Raw genomic sequence first — 25,442 nt, 5'->3', positions numbered from 1 at the left:
ATGCTGTGTCGGTGTCACTGGTGTTAAATTTCTTGTGGGGGCGATGCCACTGTGAACTGACGTGTCATTAAGCATTTCTAAAATAGTGTGGCATGCCGCTCCGAAATATATATTTTTAGGAGATAGAAAAGGTTTCTTGCATGTTCTTCATGCGCGATATGTCAAACCAGCGACATCAGTGTAGATTATTTTTTAATACAAACTGCTTTGGAAACATAATATTAATGAGTTTCTGTCACTGCATAGGTACACTGTGCCTGTAATTCATGATGATAAAGATCATCGTCAGCATCTTTTAGAGAGAATTTTGTTCCTATTTATACAACTGATTTCCTATCTTTCCATATCATGATGCTCACTTTGGAATTCATTTAAACGATTACAGTAAATGTAAATTACGATTTTAAATCTCATAATGTATATTTAAAAAAATCATCTTGCGCACAGGGCTACTTATGGATATTACACAAATAAGTGTGAGGGGTTCGTTTTTAGTCAACACATGAGTTAAAGATGACGCTTTGTCGTGTTTCTATACATTGGTAATTTTTTCTAAACCTTTGTGAACAAAAAATTAGATGACATGGTTACATTATGAGATTTCGAATGTATTTTAATCTGTTCATATTTTTGTTATCAATCAATATAAAAAATCATCAGCACCCCACTTATTGCAAACTCGCTTCATACTGTGATCCTGGAATAAGTATTATGTTCCCAGCTTTGTTTCAGGAGCAAGAAAAAAATTCCAATGATCCACCACACGACATTGATTATGCTCTGCTGAACAGGGCGGATGTCTCATACCCACAACCACATCCTGTTGTAGAAAGGCTGCCTCCCTTGTAGAGGTATGCTCGGATACATGTGATCGAGCGAGAGAACAAAACAAGTCCAAATGGGTATGATAGCTGGCAGACCCGTTTCTGTGCAATGCCTGCCTTCCTGTTACCGGGGGAGACACGTTATCGGCCGGAAAGCGCTGTTATTCCTGCCGACGACAGAAACTCCAATTAGGGCAGGCTGAGAGCCCAGCCGCGATTGTGATGATGTTTTGTGTTTTGCTGTTGTGACGCCACAGATGTTGCTTGTGCGTATGTCTCTTGCCCTGTCGTTTTAGCGCACTAATGCGGCGCAGAGAAGAGAAAAACGGGTCGCATCCTTTGACCTTCGAGCTGTGGAATAAAGTGTTTTCCACATCCGTCGAAATGGAATGCTTTTGCCAGACATTGTATTAAAAAAATGCTCTTTGAAAATCAGTTGTAAAAAAATAAGGGATTTATTTTTTTCTATTACTGTATTTCCAATTACTGCAGAGATGAGGTAGCGATAAAACTAGATGTTAAAGACTAAACACAATTTGCAAAAGTAAACTATAACATGGGGTGCTGTAGTGGACATTCCAAATCTAAATGTGAGCCACAGCATACATCCTGAGTGAATTAACTGGCTCCATATGAATACGTTTAGCCAGATTTAACCTTCAAGGGATAGGGTGGTCTGACAATAATAATCTTATTAAAGAACTATGACATGAATTCTCAAACCAGAGGGATATTTTATGTTGCTGTTGAATACGTGCTTATTTTTAATCTAAGAGGAGAACTTTTATTTTAAAGATGTCAGCAGCAACGAGCGTCGCTGCCGATCGCTTGCTGTGCAACACTCAGGTCTCGGAGTTGATTCTATTGAGTCTGCCGCATGGAGACAGCATTCACCCAGCCCTAATTCCTCGCCTTACTCGCCCTTGACCAAGGGTGGCACAGTCGGGTTTTTTACAATCGGGTTTAATTGTCTTTTTATATTAAACCCGATCATCTGAGATTGGGAGAAATCCAGTTTAATTGGTTCTAATTGTAGAACCGCACTTCGCCAACTTCTCAAAGATGGGCTTCATCCATTCCAAGCTAAGGAACTCACTGGCGCCCACGATTGTGGAGAAGCTCGTGTTCATTAAGACCAACCTGCCTGCATTCTACGACTACCCCGTGCCCGATGGCCCCGAGTACGATAGCAGCACCGACGAGGAAGCAGCCTAAGCCTATCAGAGTTTCGTATTCATTAAACCAGGTTTTAATTCTATTAAAGAAAAAACCCGATGACTGCCGCTGGAAAAATCGGGTTTTTTCCACTCATGCCCTTGACTTGTCTTACTCGGTATTTTAAAAGAGCTGCCTCAGTCGGCTGACACAATGCATTAGATCCCCAAAGCGCAGAGCTACCCCAGGCTAGGAATTTTTTGGGCAATTAAATTGTGTTTGGAGAAAGAACAAAAAAAACGCACAATAGACCTGCGTGTTGTCCGCAGGCCCATTTACAGTATTTAATAGCGTCCGATGAAGGCCCCTTCCTTCTTGGCTTGTTGTATTATTGCACTTTCTTTTGTCACAACCTGAATGTCTTTAAATATTTAGTGAGCACAGTACCGTCTTCATAAACGTTCAAACAAAACTTGCATTTACCATATTTATTATTCTGTCCAAAATGTGAAGTGTATTGTATTGTTGAGTGTAAATGAAGTGCGCTTCATTGCAATTCACAGTGGACGTGGAGCAGTCAGAAGATTTGGTGACACGATGTTCCAAGTATGCAGACTCGCCTGTCTGTTATTTTTCAACGTGGTTATCATTTTTGTGCATTTGTAATGTGAAACTAGAGCTTTCAAAAAAGGTTAAATGTCTTATATTTGCCTATTGCGATTTTAATTGTCCTCCATGAAGGTTAATAAACTCACGCGGCAATGGCGGTGGCCTTTATTTAGCGAGGAAAACCTCACCGAGTCTTAAGCACAATAAAGCTGATTAACACAACAAATTGTATGCACGGGTGGAGTGGTAATGCAGTGTTTATCACACTGTGCGATAACCTGGCGAGCTGAGTTCAACTTCTGGCAATGGCTAACATCAGTGGCTCGTGATATCTGAACCAGTCTTGGGCCCTCCTCCCTTAACCTAATCTGCGCTGACCAGCGTGGTGAAGCATGCCATAGCAGGAAATATACGCTTATTGAAAACATTCTTATTTAGGCATCATGGAATTTTGCTTTCACTGTCAAATTCAGTTTTACAAAAGCACTTCAACCTCATTTTGCTCCCTTATCTATTTAATCTTTTTTTATATCCCAGTCTAGCTTCAGTAATTTCCCTCGATAAACTTAATCTGCTGTGTCCCTCCAATCATATTTTTATTTTGTGCATTGAACTTTTAGTACGCATGACTTTTGGTTTGCTCTTATCGGTCATTACTTGAGAGATCATTTGCATGAGTTATAATAACTGTCATCAAAAAGCCTAAGATGTGATAATAGGTTTTTCCCCTTTTTTATGGTAACAAAACAGGTGTTAAGATGTTAAAACACCAAAATGAAACCTTTTACAAGGAATCATGTCTGCATTAACCACAATGCTTGTGGTCCAAATGAAAACAAAAAACATACTCTGATAATATATGCATTGTCCTTGAAACTGATTGGTCCACACCAGAGACAGCTTTCTTTTGAGCCTCGTCTCAAACGGTGTTAGACCAGAGGACGCCAAAAGGCGTGTGGATGTTTTTTCTTTGCATTGTGACCACAAGCATTGTGGTTAATGCAGACATGATTCCTTTGAAAAGGTTTCATTTTGGTGTTTTAACATCTTGACACATGTTTTGTTGCCAGAAAAAGGGGAAAAACCTATGATCATATTTTGGTACTGGCAAAGGAGGTCCCATGATGAAGCCTAAGATGGTTAATATTTTCTAGATTTGTTGTTCACACCTTTATTTCTCAGATGTCTTATCCCCCCCCCCCCTTATCTTTATCCACTGAAGTAAATTTCTTCACCACCCATTAATGTACATGCGTCCACCACCATGCAAACCGTGTGCCTGTTTGCATGCAATATCGATAAATAAATAAAAATACATTGTCCTCCCCAATTTGCTGTGGAACGCGGAGAGGCAATCCTCGAAGCCTGAACTGTGCTGCCGAGATCCCTGGCAGTGTAGTCTTTCTAGCAAGTGGACGTATGATGTTTCTATGTGGCACTGATGAATTATTTGAAGTCATCAAAATGTGCATTTCATTTTCATGGATATAATACTTTTAACCTTAATGCACCCGCTGGTTCGCGGCTTCACCTGCTATTATAATTTCTTTCGGCAGGGTCGTTACCAGTGTTGGGTGTATAGTGTGTCGCCCAGCAGTTGTAAAGGGAGTGGGTTTGATGTCCGCTCATCAATATTGAGCATTCGAGGATTTGAAAAAAAAGCCAATTATTTACCCAGGAAAGCCTCCCTAAGGCTAAAGATTACTTTTCATGGTCCTGCATTGGGATGATTGGGAGAGCAGTGGTACAATAGTAAACGCCCTGTGTTATGAAACCCAGTTACCCAAGTGAAATGTTTTACATTTTACTGGACATCTGTGAAAAAGAGCTTCATAGCTCATCAGATTCCTCCAGTCTAAAACACGTTCCTTCAGAGTGGGCAGGTAGGAACTTGGTTGGACAGCGCATACATGCACGACAAAAAGCTCGCGGTCACGTGACACACTTCAACCAATCCGGGAGCGTACATGTTTGGGAGGGGCTATGCACGACAGACAAATAATCCCTGGTGGGCAGTGTGGAACTGTTGTTCCTACCTGTATAAAGATTCTCAATTTACGGTCATTTGCTATGTCGGTGAAGGAGGAACTCGACCAGCGATGTTAGCCACGTCATTGACAAGTGATATCTGATCTGGTCTTTGGGTGCCTCACCCAGCCCGCACTGAGCAACATGGTGAAGTATCGTCAATACAATCCCATGTTGGTCATAGAAGTTGATGCACCACATGCGCGACCTGGTCAGTGTGGGATGTGGGGGTTTGAGGGGGTTGCAATGTTGCCCAGGACCAGTTCAAATGTCGCTCACTAGTGTTAGTTATGTTCGTGACAATGTTATTCATGGCCAAGAATTAAACCTCGGTCTTTACAATTTTTGTTTACAATAATGTACAATAATTTACAATTATGTATGTGGGTGTATGTCTTATATTTCTATATGATTTATACTTGTGTAGTGACATAGAACGGTCACTACTGTGTCGGCCTGTACGAAGGCTGGGGGCCCCAAGGGGGTGCCTGGGGGGTCACGTGGTGGAGGGATCCGGACCTTCCCAGAGGTGGGGGAAGTGAAGCGTGTCCTGGGAAGGGAGGCGTGGCCTGAAGAGAGCCAGCCACACCGGGGCGGAGCCAGCCACGCAAAAGCAGATATAAGCATGGTGTGAACGCGGAGCGAGGCTGTTGTACTGTACTCCGAAGTGAAGACATCATGGGTCGTCGTCCTGGGCCAGGCAGGCCATTGCCTGCCTGGTCCAGTCTGTGTCGCGTTCCAGAGTGTTAGTGAGTTGAGGAAGGTGGTCACCACCTCATGTACAGTGTTATATTACTTACCGTTTAATAAATAGTGTTGCCTCCAAGCTGTGTGTGTGTGTGCACCTAATTCGAACCTTCTACATTTGGCGTCAGAAGGTGGAAAAATAAATATTGCTAGGTGTTATCCTAGGGAAGTAAAATGGGCACACGAAAAACAAATATAAAACTCACCTGGACGCCTTCGTACAACGGGGACGGTGTGACGACCATCCTTCGGACAACCCCGGGGATGGCAGCCCCGGTGACAGAGAGAGAGAGATGGCGCTGCATGCGGAGCGGCGGGACTGGCATCGCACTGCTGCTTCGCCGCCATCGGGAACGGAGCGACGGAGCCGTGGGGAGAGGACACCATCGTCGCTGCGGGGGCTGGCGGGGGAGGCCCGGGCATGCGGGCCACGCGGTAGGCCCGCCATTTCGGCGGCTGCTCGGGGCGCGGTTCCCGCCAAAACGCCGCTCCCGCCAACTCGGCGGCTGGTCGGGGTGTGGTTCCCGCCAAAACGCCGCTCCCGCCAACTCGAGGGCTGGTCGGGTCGCGGTTCCCGCCAAAACGCAGCTCCCGCCAACTCGGCGGCTGCTCGGGTCGCGGTTTCCGCCAAAACGCCGCTCCTGCTGCCGAAATGCCGCTCCCGCCGACATCAACGCCTGTAGAGGGGGAGTTCCAGTCTGCTGCTCGAGCGCGAGAGGTGGATGGGTTCGCAAGAGCAGGCCGTGTTCACCATGAAAGATTCTTCGGGCCGTCCCAGTGCTCCACCTTGCCGCCCTCCGCTATTCACAGTTTGCCAGGCGAGTCGTGACATGACAAGCACCCGGCCCCAAGAAAAATAATAATATCTTCACCCATCTTGCGTGTGCCGGGTTGCGATCGCGTGTGTTTTTTTTAACTCGCTGGTTTGCGGAGCGTGTTCGTCCGGTTGTGTGCGTGATAAATTGACGCGGCGACCATGCGGGTTTCTGCTTGTAACAAGTGTTGTTGTTAATTACGGCGTCGAGATCGGTATCTTCTGGGTGTAGTTAATGATTAATTCGTTATTGGGTGTCCCGAGCTCTGTTGATATCCTGTAGGTTGCGTGTTAATGACTCGTGTTGTTACATCGTTTTGTTGCGAAATCGCCATTGTTATTGTGTATACTGTATGGAGTTTCGCTCGTGATTGTCACGTGTAACTGTAAGAAACTTTGATCGTCATTGTTGCCAAGGTACAGACCGTATGGAGCTTTGCTTGGAATTGTTAACAGTGTATGGACTGTTGGGTACTTGCTTGTGATTATTTACTATGTACGGATTGTCTGGAGTATTGATTGTGTGTGTTGCCATGTGGGGACTGGATGGAGCATTGCGCAAAATGATTGACTGTACGAATTTCATGTACTGCATATACTGTATTAATCAATTCGGCGATTCTTGGGATTTGTGTATAGTTTTTTTGCTCTCAAAATTCGAATGCCCTGAGTCCCATGGTTAATGTTGAAGGGGTTTTTGAAATGACAGGTTCGGTGTGTTTCAACCTCACTGGTTGGCTCCTGTCCGTTGTTGCACAGATGATGTCTTTTGTGCGGGAATGCCCCTTGTGTTCTACATCGATCGGGGGTGCGTTTCCGTTAATTGCTGTCAAATTGCGTTGCTCTCTCCACTCGGTTGGTATAGCTGCATGCTGCAATGCGAGTCTCGGAGATGATGTGTACGGATACGGGATGCGAGGTGTATTGTTGTGTCCATTGAATATTCGGGATCGTCACAAATTGTGCGTACCTGTTCGGCATTGGATCAGTTCTGTGGGGGATCATAATTAAAATTGTATGTGTTGTGATGGTGTTAAATTGCGATGGTGACATGCTGCCAGGGATTTTGAATTGTGGTGCTGGCTGTCACTTATCTTGGGGCGCAGATCCTGACCAGGATGGCCCAGTGAGAGTTGCGTGTCTAACACGAACATTGTGGTCCCGTCATGCTGTGTCTGACGGCTTGACCTGACAGCCCGGAGATCGAGACACTCCGTGGCTTGTCTAGCCTAGTGGGCTGTGCGCTCACATGGCTCAGAGAGTGTGGTCCCGTCATGCTGTGTCTGACAGCTTGACCTGACAGCCCGGAGATCGAGACACTCCGTGGTTTGTCTAGCCTAGTGGGCTGTGCGCTCACATGGCTCAGAGAGTGTGGTCCCGTCATGCTGTGTCTGACAGCTTGACCTGACAGCCCGGAGATCGAGACACTCCGTGGCTTGTCTAGCCTAGTGGGCTGTGCGCTCACATGGCTCAGAGAGTGTGGTCCCATCATGCTGTGTCTGATGGCTTGACCTGACGGCCCGGAGAGTGAGACACTCCGAGGTGCGTTGAAACAGTGGGCTGGAGATTTGTAAGGTTCAGGTGGAGTTGTCCTGTTACGTTGGGACTGTATCCCTCAGTTGTTAGCGGGCATGTTGTGCAGTGAGTGAACGATGGGTCGTCTCAGCTCGGTCGGTACAGCTATATGCTGCGATGCGAGTCTTGGAGAGAGACTGGGTCGTCTCAGCTCGGTCGGTACAGCTATATGCTGCGATGCGAGTGTTGGAGAGAGACTGGGTCGTCTCAGCTCGGTCGGTACAGCTATATGCTGCGATGCGAGTCTTGGAGAGAGACTGGGTCTCAGCTCGGTCGGTACAGCTATATGCTGCGATGCGAGTCTTGGAGAGAGACTGGGTTAAAATCCCCCCGATATGGCCGACGCGTGCTACTGGTTGTGACGCCGCGTCGGAAAGGCGGTGGGGTGGTAACATGGAAATTCTTCCCCCCGATATGGCCGACGCGTGCTACTGGTTGTGACGCCACGTCGGAACGGCGGGGGGGTGCTAACGGGTGACTGTCATGTCCGAAGAGTGGAGGAGAGTGTTCGTTGAGTGATGCCTCAGGAGGGTTTGGTTCTCGTCACAGGAGGCAGTATCTACCTGGCACCTTGGAGTCGCCGGTTATGCCGACCGGCTATGGACTGGGGGGGGAGTGGAGCATGCGTCAGCTACTCCTGCTCCTCCTATTCTGACTCCTGGGGGGAGGGGCCGTGCCCTTTGGGCCGCTTCTGGTTCCCCAGGCCCGGCCACATGGACTCGTTGAAGACTGGCTGCTCTACATGCCTCTCAGACTCCTTGCTCATTGCCTACGCCGTCGTTCCAATGGCCACACTCCCATGTCAGTGCATGCGTGATTCTCACGGGGGGGGGGGGGGGGGGCTGTGCTGGAGCGTAAGTGGGTTAGCCAGTTTTCATGTATATTTGTTGTTAATTCCCCCGTTTTCTATGCAGTTCCCTTTTACCCTCGTCGATTCTGTATATATTACGTGATTGTATTTCTTATCGGTTGCCGGTCATTTATTGATGTTGCTGGTTCGGAGGCACACCTTTTCGATGTTTCACAGTTGTGTTACAGCCGGGGACGGCTGTGTGTTTATACAGGGGGGGGGTGATGTAGTGACATAGAACGGTCACTACTGTGTCGGCCTGTACGAAGGCTGGGGGCCCCAAGGGGGTGCCTGGAGGGTCACGTGGTGGAGGGATCCGGACCTTCCCAGAGGTGGGGGAAGTGAGGCGTGTCCTGGGAAGGGAGGCGTGGCCTGAAGAGAGCCAGCCACACCGGGGCGGAGCCAGCCACGCAAAAGCAGATATAAGCGTGGTGTGAACGAGGAGCGAGGCTGTTGTACTGTACTCCGAAGTGAAGACATCATGGGTCGTCGTCCTGGGCCAGGCAGGCCGTTGCCTGCCTGGTCCAGTCTGTGTCGCGTTCCAGAGTGTTAGTGAGTTGAGGAAGGTGGTCACCACCTCATGTACAGTGTTATATTACTTACCGTTTAATAAATAGTGTTGCCTCCAAGCTGTGTGTGTGTGTGCACCTAATTCGAACCTACTACACTTGTATACGCGCACGTTGCGTGCATTGTGTGCATTGTGTGTATCTACTGGACATCTGTGAAAAAGAGCTTTATAGCTCATCGTATTCCTACAGTATAAATATGATGCTTCTGTATGATTTGTTTGTGTGTAAATGTGTGTGTCAATTATTTTGTGTGCGTGTTTATGCATTGTGCACGTGTTGCCCATGTTCGGGGCGAATGGTATGGCCCAGCGGTAAGGGCGTTTGACGCTTGTTGCATATGTTTGTGGTTCGAATCTGGCAGGTTACCCAGGTTAATACTCTGGGTGAAATAATCATAAAATACTACGCACCGTCTGATTCGCGATGGACACTAGGGATCTCCTGACGTCATTTGAAATAAATAGGCCACTGTGTGCAACTTCCTCGTCCAAACATGCCAAACAATTCAAAACTTACCCACTAATTAATCATTCATATTACACACATCAACGTAGCCCGCTACTGGGAAACTACCACAGACTGTCCGTGAAATGTAGCACGTTCGCGATGATAGCCTTGCGGTAAGAGTGGCGTGAATATCGAATGTACTAATTATTATTCCTCAGGCTCCAAGCCGAGCGGAGAGATGTTCTGCGCGTGGTCGGACGACATGGCGAGCAACGGCTCGGCCGCCGGGCACGGCCTGCCCGCGCGTTCCCACAACGATACCATCCCCTGCCGTGAGAACAGCCACTGCTACGGGCTGTGGGAGAAGGAGCCGAGCGGCAACTACCGCATCATCAAGCAAGGTGTGCTTCCTGTGTGTGTCTTCGTGTGCATGCGTGCGTCGATGTGTCTTTGATCGCTTGTGTGATCATGAGTGTGTGTGTGTGTGAGCACGCGTGTGATCGTGTGTGTGTGTATGCTAGCGTGTGTGGGTGCATGTGTGTGTGCGTGTGCGAGTTTATGTTCACGTGTGCACGCCAGCGTAGTGGTAGAGTGGTGGCGCAGTGGTTAGCGCACTGCACTACAAACTCAGCAACTCGAGGTCAATTCCTCGCCGATAGCTAGAATTGGTGGGGATTAACATTTAAAGTGGGTAGACAAAGGTGGTTGGCCGTGGTGCTGGCCACATTTCGTGGGCTGCGCGGGCCTTAACAGGTGCTGACTAACAGCACTCGCCCAAACAGCCTTTACAGTATAATGCGGTCCTTGTTTTTGTATACCAACAGCTCTTCCTCATTCCATAAGGTCTTGCCATGTGCTAGGCTTGGTACGGCAACGTAGTGTATTCACAGCCACTTAGTTGTAGACGATAGGCTGCATTCCATGGCACATTTTTTTCATGCCTACAGAGCACCTACAGTTGTGGTAGCCCTTGTGTCCCTTGAACGTCATAGAAGTTTCTGCCCTTTCTGCTTGGAAGAAGGGCCACTGGCTGGAATGTTAATCTTCTCTCCATTTTCTATCACATGAGCTCGCGTTGGCTGCTTGTAAGGATGCATGTTGAGCTGTGCTTGAATGCTGCAGCCGGCGCAGTCCGTTAAGATTAATTTAGTCATTACCGTAACGAGCTTAGAGAGCTGCTCGCTGCTCACTGCTCTGGCTAGAGGAGTCAGTAGTGACAAACAATTATCCGCTAGGAGAACTCGAAAGGCTGCAGGGTAAAATGAGCATGTGTGGATGTGGCATGGAGAGAGGGTGATCAAGTGAGCATTAGATAACAACCGCTACCCTCTGCATTAAGCTGATGCTGTACAATGCAGACCAAACAATGATGTCATTATCCGCGCTCGCCACGGATTTGGTTGCATGCCAGTGTGTGTGGAAATTTACCGCATTACTCGTATCAATCATAGCCCTCAACTGAGTCACATGACTCATTTTTTGGAGGATCCTGCACTGTCATGCTTGGGCAGTTCCTTTTCTAAGGTTTTTTTAGTGGAAGGCAATGCCCAGAAAACCCCATTGTATAAGAAGACCTGAAAAAGTCATACACATATGCCAGCAACCTACTTGCCATGTTGCCTTCTATTAGCCACCTACTTGCCCCTTCATTTGCAGTCTCGCGTGCACCGTGATCTCGGGCAGTTCCCAACGTGTGGTTTGCGGGGAGCATTGCGTGGAGAGACTCCGCAGAGCCGTAGGAAATGGTCTGTGCAACTGTTTGTAGAAACTATCTTTTTTGCAAAACACCAAGTTTATTATTGCATCGTGGGCCATAATTTGTTTTTGAGTGTTGATGGTGGTCCGCAAGTCCATACATAGGTTGGGAACCACTGGTCTAGTACCTCTAACCAGAGCAGCAGGGTGGTGCAGCAGTCACACTCGTGGCCAAAAGGGATTGCCGACTAAGGCTATTTTCTGCTTCGAGTTTTTGTATGCTCACCCCCTGTTCTGAATGGGTTTTCTCTGGGTTCTCTGGTTTCCTTCCAACATAAAAAAGCACACAATGTAACTAGGATTGGCCAAACTTCCCAAAACTGAAAATGTACCTGTAAATTTCTAATTTGGGATTACACATCACCCTATTGCATAAACATTATAGGACCCTCCCTAAAAAGAGTCTTGAGATTCAGTGAGGTTGTCCTGGGTAAACTAGCACAATAATAATAATGAACCAGGACCCACTGCTTGTGGCGATTCAGGGTGCAGATTGGCCTCTTTGACCTCATCTTGTACGAGCCTGACTCTTGCCGGTCTCCTGTGAACCTTGCCTTTTGCTCGACGACTAATTTTGTTTTGACTCCATTTATCACATCATTTCATTTAACTGAGTTTGTCGAAGCTACATTTTAGGAATATTTGTGTGCCTTCTGCATTAGGAAGCAAAAATGTGGCATCTGACATTTTGCGTCATGTCATTATAATCCCGCCGTGACACAGCGCCTCCGCCGTAGCGGTGTGGACACGCTTTGCGGTTGGTTCATACAGTGCATTCCACATGCTGTAATTTCATCTTCAAACCGTTCTCGTATCAAACACCTGTCATCGCTAGTAACTTCTATACCCAGCCTCTTTCCGCATCCTGAAATAAATCTAAAGCTTTTCTTTCAATCCATTACGGTTTGGAGTATGCTTTCACAGAGCTGTAATTTGCTCTTATTCAACTTTCAGGTTTGACTGTGTGCCCTAAGTCGCCCTCCTTCCACCCTGGTCTCCGTAGACCACAAAGGCATACGATGAATTAGGAGCACAAATGTAACGTGACGGGAAATGTTATCGGTGAGGTCAGCTGTAAGGCTCACAGATTGCTACTCTGTACCGACCGCTTGCTGTAGACTAGGTGGCTTGTGTAGAAGCAGCAAATATGTAGCAGTAGGATGCTTTATCGGTGAGGTTATTGGAAACTCAGGGGATGAATACTTTTTTAGAGCGTTGGGCCGGCACTGCTCTGAACTTGGGTTTGAATCCAGGCAGCCACGAGTGATTACATTTGGTTTTCAACTTGTGACGAGTTAATGGTCTAAGCCCAGCCATCAATGTCTGCAGAAAATAAATCTTAACATTAAATAGTTTTTTGTGCCTGTGGTTTATTCCAGCTCTGAGATTGTAAAATGTTGATGCATTGCTAGGCAACAACCACTGTTTGCAGAGAATATTAACGGTGGCTTCTAGTGCCTCTTAAAGAGACTGCACAATGAGATATGTGGTGTCATTTTTCCAGAGCTGTTCCCCATTACAAGGTGTGCATTACGTACATACAAGCGAGAGTTCTGAATGGAAGTTTCTTTGTATTGTGACATGAAGCCAATAGCACGATCGCAATGTAACTCGTAGGAAGGGAAATAAATAGATGCAACCCAACCAAAGGTGACACCATCACACGTCACAGATATTAAGAGAATTTTCAAAGGGAGCCCAGAAAACACCGTTCTGTCTGTTTGCACCGAGCTGTGTGCACTTGACGGGCGCCCTTTCTCTTGTACTTTTCTCTCTTTAAATGCATCGTACGTTGGAGTGACTGACAGCCGTCATTTCTCGTTATGCTTTGACGATCAAATCTTTCTCACCTGCATGCACCTTGTCTCGCACTCCAATCGACAAATTGGTCGCGCATCGGTGAGTTATGTTAATGAGCCAGATGAATTTGCTGAGAGCAACGTTGCCGCAACAACATCAGCCGTTCACAAAACTTTTCACAAAACTTCCATAAAATCTCAAGACAATTACTGACTTGTCAGGCGACTCGCTCAGGACGTGTGTGGGTGCTATATTGAGCTTGGTCAATCCGTAACACCTGGGTCTGTCCCGTGACCTGCCAGAGCCTTCAACAAATTACGTGGCCTTAAAGTGCACCTAGCCCGGCCCAAGCACTGTGGTAACATCACCTCCAATTCGTGGCGAATGGCAGCTGTTGTTGTTGCTGCATGTAAGTGCATGCGTGCACCTGTGTGTGTGTGTCTTTGTCTTATACACGTGTGCTTGCACGTGTGCTTGCTGCTGTGATGCCCGAGACAGGCTGCTGGCTACAGCCCGGAGAGAAGCTCAACTGCCGGCAGTCGGAGTGCCTCGTGTCGGTGCCGCCCCCCAATATCCTCAACGGACGCTCACGCTTTTGCTGCTGCGTGGGAAACATGTGCAATGCCAACTTCACGGAAACCTACATCACTCCGCCTCACCCCACCAACGTCCTGCCTCTCGGTATGGAGACCCCCTCGGCTGCTCGCGACCTGACGATGATGGTACTATTCTAGTCGTGCAACTGCGTCGATATTCTCAGTTTTCAGCAGCTCGGAGATGTTTTGTTCCATGATGTGCGGTGATGGTCGTCGGTGCGGTGACTTGGCCCGAGTAGGGGCCGCTCACAGTGTTGCCGTTGCTTTTGGTATCGGGAGAACGATTAGCTTCAGTCGCCGATTTGTTAAATTTTTTGTGTTTTTACGCGAAACAGTGAAGACCATGAGAAGGTTGTCATCTTGCCCACATTCCAAAAAATATTATTTTATTCGTCCAAGAAAGTTTATTATCAAGACATTTTGTTAAGAGGGTCCAACAATGGGATTCTTGAGTTGTTTTTGGTTTTAAAAACGAATTGAATATAGTTCTTGATAACCCAGGGCATATTCTTCTGAAGAAGATCCATTGGAATGTAGGATTTCTACCATGTGATCAGCTCCTGGAATTATACCCTGGACTATGCTCACTTCAGCAATGACATACTCATACCTGACTTTACATTTCTTATTCATGACTTATTTTTAGGCTTTATTAATTATTAATACTCACATTAATACTTAGAATGCTCACATTAATACTTGGGTTTCATTTTATTTTAAAGTTTACTTCCCATTTCAACGTGCAATTTTTTTGGCTATAAAACTTGTTGTTTTTATTATTTCAATCGTTCAACATATTTATTTATCCAGGTCCCTCTTGCAAAGAAGACCATTATTTATTTTGTCTCAACCGGGTTTGTTTCCACTTCCTAGTGAAATAAATCAAAGTGTTGTACGATGCAGCATTAATGCAACGGTGCCTAAGTCTGCACAAAACACCGCTGTGCTGTGTAAAATCGCGACCGTTCAGGCTGCTTTCACCAAACCTGGCACCCGCCGTGGCACCGACGGGGTTCCCGGTCCAGATTCTTGCCGTTGGGCCAGGTCCTCCTCCCTGGGGCCACACGATGGTAAAGGGCCGCACTGACGTTAGCGGGTGGCGCCACGCCACGGCGTGACGGAGACTGGGAGCCGGGTCTTGACATAAACAACAACTCGCGCTCCAGATAGGCATCGTCGCACGCCGCCTCCACAGCGAGTTGGGCGACGGGCGAGCGGGAATGTCGAAGCTACAGCGCCTATCAGAGGTGGGACAAAGTCATTGTTATGCAAGTCCAAGTCGAGTCGCAAGTCATCAAATTCATGACTCGAGTCTGACTCGAGTCCAAGTCACATGACTCGAGTCCACATCTCATAGGTGGGACAAAGTCATTGTTATGCAAGTCCAAGTCGAGTCGCAAGTCATCAAATTCATGACTCGAGTCTGACTCGAGTCCAAGTCACATGACTCGAGTCCACACCTCTGGCGCCTATTGCTGAGTTCGTCACGACCATTACCGGCAAGCGGCCCATGCAGTCCCAACGGGAGAGAGCGATCGTGCCTGCATCTTGTGTCACTTCCTCATCACGGAAAGATTTAATCGCAAACTTTCACTGGAATATATCTTGCCACACTGTGTTGGGCAGATTTTTGCAGTATAAATATATATTTTTATTGTTATTCTTAAAAAAAACGAATTTTTTTAATATTCCGTATGGCCACCCGAGAATGGAAGAATGAAGTTGATTAGATTTCAAGTAAGACTCACCGTTAAATAATGGGGGATGTAATGATATGGTCGCTTAGTGTACATTAGTTGTATTGACGTGGTAGTGTTTTTTGTAATGGCTTTATCGTTTTATGTTAAGTGCACTTAAATGTTCAACAATACGCCATCATACGCGGCTTTTTTTGTGCAAGTCTCTCAGGATTGTGATCACAGCACAATTGCCGCTTGCGCTCGCGGACCGATTTGACTTTGGCGTCGACGCCTCCCTCCCCTTGTTCGTCTTATCTGTTCCTTTTTAACTCAACATTCACAGTGCCGCCCAACCTTGGAGTTACTGTACATGTCTAAACGTCAACGGCCATTGTGGTGTTGCAGATCAAATGGTTAAGTCGTGCGGTTGTACATTTGCATTCTGTTCGAAGAGGCTATACGGTCATTTTTGTGTGCTTCATTAATGTTGCATATCGTTTGCCGAGGTCTTCCTCCGCACGAGTGATAATTTGTTTGAGCTACACACCGTGGCAGTGACGTGGCACATTAGCTTTTAGTACCCATTAATAATATGCAGTATTAATGAAAACTGTATCAATTCGTAAGAGTTGCAAAGCTTTTTATTGCTGATTTAAGCTGGATAAACACATTAGCATGTTAGTGCATTTGCGCATGTAAAACAAATCTGCAGCATTCCATAAATCCCAAGTGAGCGATTAAATGAAAATATCAATAATAGCCTTTGCTGCAGCATGTACAGTACAGCACAGTGCCGTATGATTCGCCACTGTAAGTTGCGTTTCCAGTCTCAGTTCTTGCAACCGTCTCGTGTTAACGATTTGTGTGCTCTACTGCACTGGAATAACATTTGGACTTGTCAAAACTGTGAAGTGTTTGTAAAGTTGTTCTTGACAGCCACACCGTAACCTTCCTCGCACAGTCATCCAGTGTGTCAGTAATGGGGGTTGTTTGACAATACTTCATCACGCTGGTCAGTGCGGGTGGATGAAGGTGGTCCCAGGACTGGTTTTTCACATAGCACTCGCCACTGATGTAAGGCTGCCGAGTCCGCAACACACTGCGCTAACCACTGCACCACCACTGTTTAACATGGCATTCCCTAATTGTATTTAATGTTTGTTATTGGTGTTATTAATATGAACGTTTTGATTATTACAACATGTTTACAACTGTTGTAAAGTGACTCATGCCTTCATGCTCCTTTCCCTTGTGGACTCAGGTTTCATGCATTATTTTGCAAAGTTTGTGAGGAATAGCCATTTTATATACCTTTTAGGCATAAGCAATTACAAAATAACACTTACTACCCCAGAACAAAAATTGTGTTACGTAGTGTTATCGGTGTAGGGAACAATTTGTAGGCTGCTGCTGTGCGGGTATTTTTGCAGCAGTTGGCTAGGCTCAGAAATCAAAGGAATTCCACACGAATGCACCTCCTCATCACATGCGGAGCGGATTTTCTGCATTTCATCATTTATCTGCCTCTAGTCTGCCCGTAGGCTCGAACTCAAACTGTCAAAAGCACTCCATTAGACATTGCCTCCAGAGCCTCCCCAACAAATATATCATTTTCTCGTTGGCCATAGATATAAACCTTTTAAATATCATCAGCAGATTACAGAAATGCATGCTTTGAGTCCAACAATAATAAGTTTAATACATGACTCGAAGGTTTTGCAACAGCCACTTTAGAAGTCTTCCCCTTGAGCTCCCCCATGCATCCTCCACCACTTGTTATTAATGACGCCCGCAGCCCTGGACTTGAAGCCTCTCATGTTTAGAAACAAAAAGAGAGTTTCGTGCCTCTCCCCCCCCACCATTTCCCGTTCATAATGTGCTGCACAGCTTCGACCTTCGGCGGAGATGTGGAGGAGCTATCGGCGGGGAAGCATAAACAAGTGCAGGGGTCCACTGCGCCGTCAAAACAGCGGCGCGGAGAAAATACGTGGCGCATTCCACTGGTTGGGTCGGGTTTTCTCCATCGCACTCCCTCCCTTCCCCCCTCCTTCTTTGCAGCCCTTTCTCCTGCCGGAACAAAATGTTTCAATCACAATTAACGAGACGCTTAGACAGACATTTCAACAACTTGGTGTTGGCCTTGTTTTTAAGTTTCATTCTTTAGCAACGATTGTACAAAACTTTGCAAGGCAGCGTGGATTTACGAATTGTATACGTGCAGTTTGCATCGCTGGACCATGAGAGATGGCGACGGATATGGGAGGCATTCATCCAGCAGTTGATGATAAATACGGTTCTATCTCATGATGCTGGCAATAGGGGCGTGGGACATCTGGTTGGTGTGTAATCTTCGGTGAAGGCAGCCTTAAAATATTGCATTGATTGATTGATTATAAATGTATTCTTCAGCTTACTTATTTGAGGCATGTGTGCTGTAATAGATTATTTACCATTTATACAAATTATATTTAGGATAATTTATTAATCTGAGTAATAGCCTTCTTTACGATGGTCTAAAGTCGGTTTTAACTAAAGCGTTAAACTTTGCAGTCACCCCCAAACACATATCAGTGGATGACATCATTGCCCAGGTCGATGTAGCTCTTCAGGGTTTGGGACACATCGCTGCAGACGTGACAAGATCTGAAATCGCTGCAACCCTCAACAGCGCTAAGATATCCAGTCAGCAGCATCAGTAAGGAGGAGCGCTTTGAGTTATTTCAATTAAAAAAGAGGGAAGATATCATCATCCTCACAACCCACAAGGGCAATGCCACGGTCATGAACAAAATCGTGTACAATAACAAAATTCAGGACCTACTTAATGATGGTAGCTACACAAAAACTAACTGCCTTGTTACAAAAACGAACGGTATCATCACTGATTCAGCTTCATTAATTGAACAGACCAAACGGCTTACCAAAAATCCATAAAGAAGGTACACCCCTACATCCCATCGTCTCCACCATTGGCTCACCCACCTACAAACTGGCCCGATATCTGTCTGACACCTTGCAACCATTCACTGGTAAGACCACCTCCTCTGCACTTAACTCAGCTCACCTGGTATCGTCAATTAAATACATATCACTGTCCCCAGGTGATTTGCTCATTAGTTTCGATGTAGTTTCTCTGTTCACCAAAGTTCCTGTGCCCGATACCATTGCAATAATTGAAGATTTGTTCCAACAAGGACTGCTGATGTACCAGCCCTGGTGAGACACTGCCTCACCAATACATACATCGCTTGGAATGGAACATTCTACAAACTGAAGGCACTCCAATGGGTTCTCCCTTATCTCCGGTTGTGGCCAACATTTTCATGGAAAAATTTGAGACGGACGCCATCCAGTCATCCAAGTTTGTCATCTGGCCACATGGCCGACCGGCTCTGGAACAATTCCTCAACCACATCGATTCCATACACCCAGCAATCAAATTCACCATGGAGGTAGAAAAGGATGGCATGCTACCCTTCTTGGATGTCTTAATCAAAAAGAGTCAAGATGGCTCAATGAGCTACTCTGTCTACAGGAAATTAACCCATACTGACACCTACCGAAAACCTGATTCCCACCACCATCCATCCCATAAGAATTCCCTCATCAAAACGCTACACCATAGAGCTCAATGTATCTCCGACCATGAACACCTAAACAGTGAACTCAAACACGTGCACCAGGCTCTCAAGGCGAATGGATATTCTGACTCCACAATCCGCAAAGCCATCACCCCAACCGTGAGGAAGGAGGCATCTGAAGTTCCAATCAAAACCATCACCTTACCTTACATAGCAGGGATAACGAAAAAGATTTCCAAAATCTTGAACAAACACTAGATCCAGGTGCGATTTAACACAGTGCATAACATTCGTGACCTGATCCCATCTGTGAAGGACAAGATTCCTGACATGCAATATCCCGGCGTGTACAAACTAAGCTGTATCTACGGCAGAAGATACATTGGGGAAACCATACGCCTTCATTACTCTCTCACCTGAAGACGATTGCTTGTGTTGCGATCGAAACGTCGTGATCTATTAATTTTTATTTACGGGACTTGACCATAAGACCCAAGAGTATGAGTACCTACTGCCAGTGTCGGAGCTCTCTCCCACATTAACATAAGCTGCCCCGCCCTTCTCTAAACCTTTATAAACAGCTCTTTGATTGGTGTAGACCTACTGCCGGTCTCGGAGCTCTCTCCCACATTAACATAAGCTGCCCCGCCCTTCTCTAAACCTTTATAAACAGCAATTTGATTGGTGTAGACCTACTGCCAGTGTCGGAGCTCTCTCCTACATTAACATTAGCTGCCCCGCCCATCTCTAAACCTTTATAAACAGCTTGCCCTCAGAGGCTAACCTCCCTGTTCCTGATGACGACCGCTTGTGTTGAGATCGAAACGTCGTGATATTTGTATTATTTTATTCACTTTATTTTATTTATTTTATTGTTATTATTTTTCTATCTACGTGACTACCAAAATAACCATAGAATATGAATTCCTGCAGTCACGAAAGTTTTAAGTCAAAATTGAACAAACCTGTACAAATGACAATACAATTTAGAAACAGTGAAAAAAGGATGTTAAAAATGACACTATAGAATCGATTCTTGAATCAAAGCCTTAACGCCGGAATCATCATGCAGATTAATCCAGTCACTTTGAAGCTGAATCGTTGCCAATGAAATTAAAATCTAGGGGTCATAATCGCAAGATGCAGAGCGCACAGATTTACACTGTGTGGTGGTCATTATACATGGTACCAGGCACTGCGCAGATTCACATGCACAGGGTCCATGAGATTGGAAGGAGGGTGGACAGAGCCATTTAATTTAAAAAGCAAGCTGGGTTCAGTTTAAAGAGATGTATTTGCTTTGCTCCATGATCATAATTTAAAGTTCTGGCTTTTATTGTGCAAAAACGGAAATTTCACTTTCTAATGAACGTTACACTTTTGACATTGTGCACCGTGTAAAACAATGAGAAGCGGAAGTACAGTGGTTAATGCACTGCTACGAACCCAGCAACCCAGGTTCGATTCCTGCTCATGATCAAAAACAGTCACGAATATCTGAACCGATCCTGTGCTTCATCTAGGTCAACTCGGCCTTAAATTATTACTTGATGCACTGGCTAAATATCAGCACTGTGGAGACAAAGGTGCTCGGGCATGGTGTTGGCAACCCATCCCCTCGTGCACCGTGCCAGCTTTTATAGGGTGCTAACAGCACTTGCCCTAACAGTCTGATGAAGGCTATACGGAGGGCATTTTTGTCTTTTTGGTGTAAATAGAAATTTCCAATTGTATTTTTGCCAAAAAAACTATGCAGTGGCAGAAAACTAAATATGCTGTAGTTTAATAATAAAGACAATAGCCAAATGAAAACATCATGTTTCTGACCAAGGAAAGCAATAATTTCCAGCACAGTAGGTGTGATGTTTTTCTAATCTCTACATGTGGTTAAATCCAAGCAGCTGAATCAGTGACTCACTTTGAGTCAAAGGCAGCATATCTGAATGCTCACGCCAAAAGCACTGTGTGGGTTGCAATCTGCTGTTTTCTTTTCATTATTGTTGCTGATAACACAGCACACATAGAAACTCTTGCAAGGAATATTCCCCCCCATTATTACTCCTGGTGGAGCCATGTGCAGGGGAATTCGCATTAGCTCATGTGAATAAGTGCGAGTTCCAGGAATTGTGTCCCTAACTTTATTTTCCATGGGTGGACCGCGAGAGGTGCATTTGGGCAAACGAGAAGTAGGGAGAGCGAGAGAGAGAGGCTGGAAGAGTGTGAGAGAGAGAGAGAGAGGCAGGGAGAGCGAACGAAAAACCGGGAGAGTGAGGCAGAGAGAGAGCCAGGGAGAGTGCGAGAGAGGCAGGATGAACGAGAGAAGTATGGTGGGCTGGAGGAAGGGCAGCCACAGTGCTGCCATGTCCGTGTGACAGCTGGCATTGATTTGCTCGTTTAACGGAGCTCCTATAAAAATAGTGTCGCCGAGTCTGAATATGCACCCCGCAACGCCCGAGGCACTTTGGCAGTCTGCGGTGGCTTTCTGTGAATAGAACAACTGCTGCTCCCAACTTTATGGCCGCATGTAAAATATATGTATGCGCGTGTTGTGTTGTTATGCCCTCCTATGTGCAGATTTAACCTTTACAACAACTTCCGTGTACAATTTACAAGTGTATCCGGCCATTCGGCATTCAAATCCTGTTCGTGGGTTGTGTGGAGGTGAAATGTGATCCCTTTGGAGTGAATTAAATCAAAACCACTTTGTGGAACATCAGCAGTGGTATGGATATACTGCCAGTGCTGTCGTGGAAAGTTCACTCTTGTACTACCAAAAGAGATGGGCACCCTGTCATTTGAGCAAGAAGACACATTAACTTTTCAGCGTCCGTGAACATATGTATTCATATTATATTGGCACAGTATACTGTGTACATACAATGTCGTATTCAAAGTGTCGAGGTATGTATATATATGCATTGAAATATTACTTTTTGGTTACGGGGACACTATACAACTTGGAAGAAGGGGTCGGTGGAGCATGTAGAGATGGAACCAAACAGTCTTCATTTAGCTACAAGAGGTAATATCTTATACAGAGTTTCATTATTGTCCCCTCGTTTTGCATTGTTTTTCTCCATACATTCCTATATATATAAAGCACACTAAATAAAAGCAGAACCGTCATAAAAAAAACATGCTTGGGACCCATTGACGGCCATCCTTCGTTAAAAAAATAACCATGTTAAAGGTACAGACTTAAAGTACACACAATAATCTTGGCATGGTGTGGAGGGGAGATTACACAGTGAGTGTCATGGGCATTTTGGCGTCATCTGGTCCAACACCAATGGAGACTAGGCTCTAAGAAAAGCTGTCTCGGGTGTGGACCAGTCAACTTCAAGGACAGTGCATATCATTATCATCATCAGAGTTGTTTCTTTTTGTTTGCATTTTGACTGCTTGTGTTGTGATTATTGCAAACATGATGCCTTGTATAAAGGTGTCAGTTTTTGTACCAGTTGAAAGGGTAAAAACCTATTACTATGTCATGGGCGGGTATGGCTCGCCGACCCCACTCGTGCTTGCAGGAAATGTACATGTAAATAAGAGCTAGTCTCAGCTGTTAACGTAATAAACATCGAACAAAGCAGGCATCTTATTAGTAGAGGAGGAATGCGTCGTAATTGATTAATACTGGCGTGGCTCAGGAAACCTGCGAGCAAACAGTGTGAGAGTCTCCAGACGGTCATTAGGGTGGCTAAACGTGGCCGCACGTCGCTCGCCATAGAGAATCTCACCATGGCGCGGAGATTGGGGTCTGGCCGGAAGCAGATAGCACAGACCATGCCAAATGCAGGCTCCAGACGGCAATTAGAGCAAAATAATCTCCGCGGGTTCGTTTCCTGGTCTCGGTACAAACACTTCCACATTGGGAGGGTGGGAGGGTGGTGGGGGGGAGAGACAGGATCGGCATCACTACTTGCAATGGGACTTGCAGTGCAGCCCTGCAATTCCTGGCTCATGCCACTGCTGGCGGAAGGGCCTGTCCACTGGAGGGAGCTCTAGAGCGCTCTTCTCTGTATTTTGCCGCCCTCTTCCATGCTGGCCAGACGTTTTGAAAGAGGTGGAAATACCAACACTTTACTCCACTGCACACGATCTGCAGACAGGCGAACTGACCACTTGTATGAGCCGCTTACCATTTATCCTATTCTACTGGTAATGACCAAAGCAATGCACACCTTTTTCAGGTTCGTGGCTTGCGTTCCAATTGCTTGCCCTGTGTTCGTCACCGTCTCATTGCCCAGCAGAGGGCTGGTGTGTTTCCTTTAAGGAATACATTTGCCTGGTTTATTGTTGGTGTGCAGCGTGGTGGCAAGTATTTTTGTTTGTGGATTTCCACCGTGATTTGCTGTCTGAAAAAAAATGTTGCTACAATCTGAGGCCAAATAGGCTGCAAATCGGGTGAAAAAACCGCTCCCATCCATCACCACGTTTAATAAAATCTGCTATTCTGTCCCGTTTTGTGACGTTTCAGCTTTCAGACTTGTTTTCTTGTCCCGCCGTGAAGCCTCAGAATCTTTCCTTAATGGTTTGAAAATTGTCATCTGATAAACAGTCAACGGAGTGCAGCATACAGATTACCATTGAAGCTCCCAAGCTTGTACAATATTTATCATGTGGTCCGTCATGGCCCAATGTTTGTCGACTTGTAAACTGCCAATACAGTCTCATTATTATTTCAATGTATATACTGTTCATGGACGATGGTCTAGAATAATATTGGGAGTGGAAACGAAGGAAGGGAACGCATCTGAGAGAATGTCCGCCAATGAGATGGAGTGATGAAATCTGTTTGCAGGTGCTGGGTGGATTGTGGCAATGGCTTGAGAATGCCTTCATTTAGCAGTGGAGGGATCATACCATATATAGAGTCTCCAATTGTCCAAAAGCTTTAATGCTTTTGCTACACAACTGCAGTTTTATGCAGCCACTTCATGAATATTTATACCACCACCAGAAACAAATGTTCCAATTAAATGTTGAGCCGTAACAACCACAGCAAGCTTCACAATTACGCATATCATTATTCACATCCCCCAAACCCAAGGTTTAATGAGTTATCACCATTCAGGGAATTGATTCGTTCATTTTCCCCATCTTGCTTTGTGTTGTTTGTCTTATTTATTCCATTAAGCTATGTGTAACATTAACATATAATTTACACTCTCATGAACATAATTCGATGCCATCTTTTGTGAACGTAACAATAGTTTTTATTTAGTTCGCAAATCATTGGATACCTCCTTGTGCATAGATAATAAGATTTCATGGTGCCATTTGGGGTGGCCATATATTCAATCGTGGCATGTGTGTAATTTTCCCTGTTAGTGGCCTTTATAGGCATTTACTGGCCACTAAATAATAATAGAACTGTGATGGAATTACTCCAACACTGGAAGAGAAAAAAGCTCATTTGAATTCCCTAAGAAATGCAAAGAGAACACCAAAATATATTTGAATCAAACTCTGGCATTGTTTTAGCACAACAACACACAGTTTTGCTTTGAAGAAGGATCTGGACCTGAACCGTTAACTGAGCGTATAGGTTTATGTTTATGGTGAACACGGTGCGGTGTTTGGGTGTTATTGTTGTACACCACTGGCAACAGTTCCTTAATATTATATTTGCCATGTTGCTATGAATTGGTTAAATAAAGTTAGCATTGTCCACTTCCATACATAATTAACTTTTTTGTTGAAATCCCATAAGTTATCCCTTATGCCCATTCATTTGACCGACATTGTTTCTCAGCGTGTGGCGATGGTGTTGCTGTCGTTGTCTGCGGTCGTCGGTGATTATTTGGCATCGAGACACGATGGCGTCGTTTAATTTTTGCTTCGCCGTGTGCAGGGCCACCGATGAACGGCAGCTACCGCGAGCAGGCTGTCATCATCGCGTTCACGTCCGTCTGCACTGCTGCCGTCATCATTATCATCCTTTTCCTCATCTTCCGCCTCTACACGGGTCAGTGAAGCCCGCACGGCAACGCTACGCATTGTGAACTCCAACGAGATGCAGCGGTGTCCTGCGACATTCTTTACTTGTTCATTTCTGTCGAGCGAGGGCTTGTCCTTGCTGTGAAACAGGGGCCAAACGCGGTCGAAAAGCTTGTTTAACCTGACCCGCGTTGTCGCTGTGTGTGCCTCGCACGGGAGCTACTCGAGGTGGTGCAGCTGGATATGTGAAAGCTCATTTCTTTAGAGCTGCTTTTTTTGTTTAGTTTGTTGTCCTTCCCCCACACCTCCAATTAGTATGGTTAGCTATGTACGGTGCGAAAGAAGGTCAACATACATACATGCATTTCTGCCTCATTCTATCGTTTTCGACGCTTTCTGACATGAATCGAACTGACACGTGCAGCTGTGTTTTTTATTAACATCTGACGGTAACATCATTCTGCCTA

General features: G+C 45.7%; 1 protein-coding gene across 1 annotated transcript in view; it reads left to right on the top strand.

Moving 5' to 3' along the window:
• LOC144931535 (bone morphogenetic protein receptor type-2-like) overlaps positions 1-25,442 on the top strand; it is a 51,272-nt gene that overhangs the window by 7,225 nt on the left and 18,605 nt on the right. The window contains exons 2-4 of the mRNA XM_078855491.1: positions 9,840-10,022; positions 13,675-13,857; positions 24,890-25,003. Of these exons, the coding sequence (XP_078711617.1) occupies positions 9,840-10,022; positions 13,675-13,857; positions 24,890-25,003 (480 nt within the window). The remainder of the gene's footprint in view (positions 1-9,839; positions 10,023-13,674; positions 13,858-24,889; positions 25,004-25,442) is intronic.

This window comes from Lampetra fluviatilis, chromosome 1 (genome assembly GCF_964198595.1).
Source record: "Lampetra fluviatilis chromosome 1, kcLamFluv1.1, whole genome shotgun sequence".
NCBI classification, from domain to species: domain Eukaryota; kingdom Metazoa; phylum Chordata; class Hyperoartia; order Petromyzontiformes; family Petromyzontidae; genus Lampetra; species Lampetra fluviatilis.
This window is presented reverse-complemented; position numbering and strand designations above follow the sequence as displayed.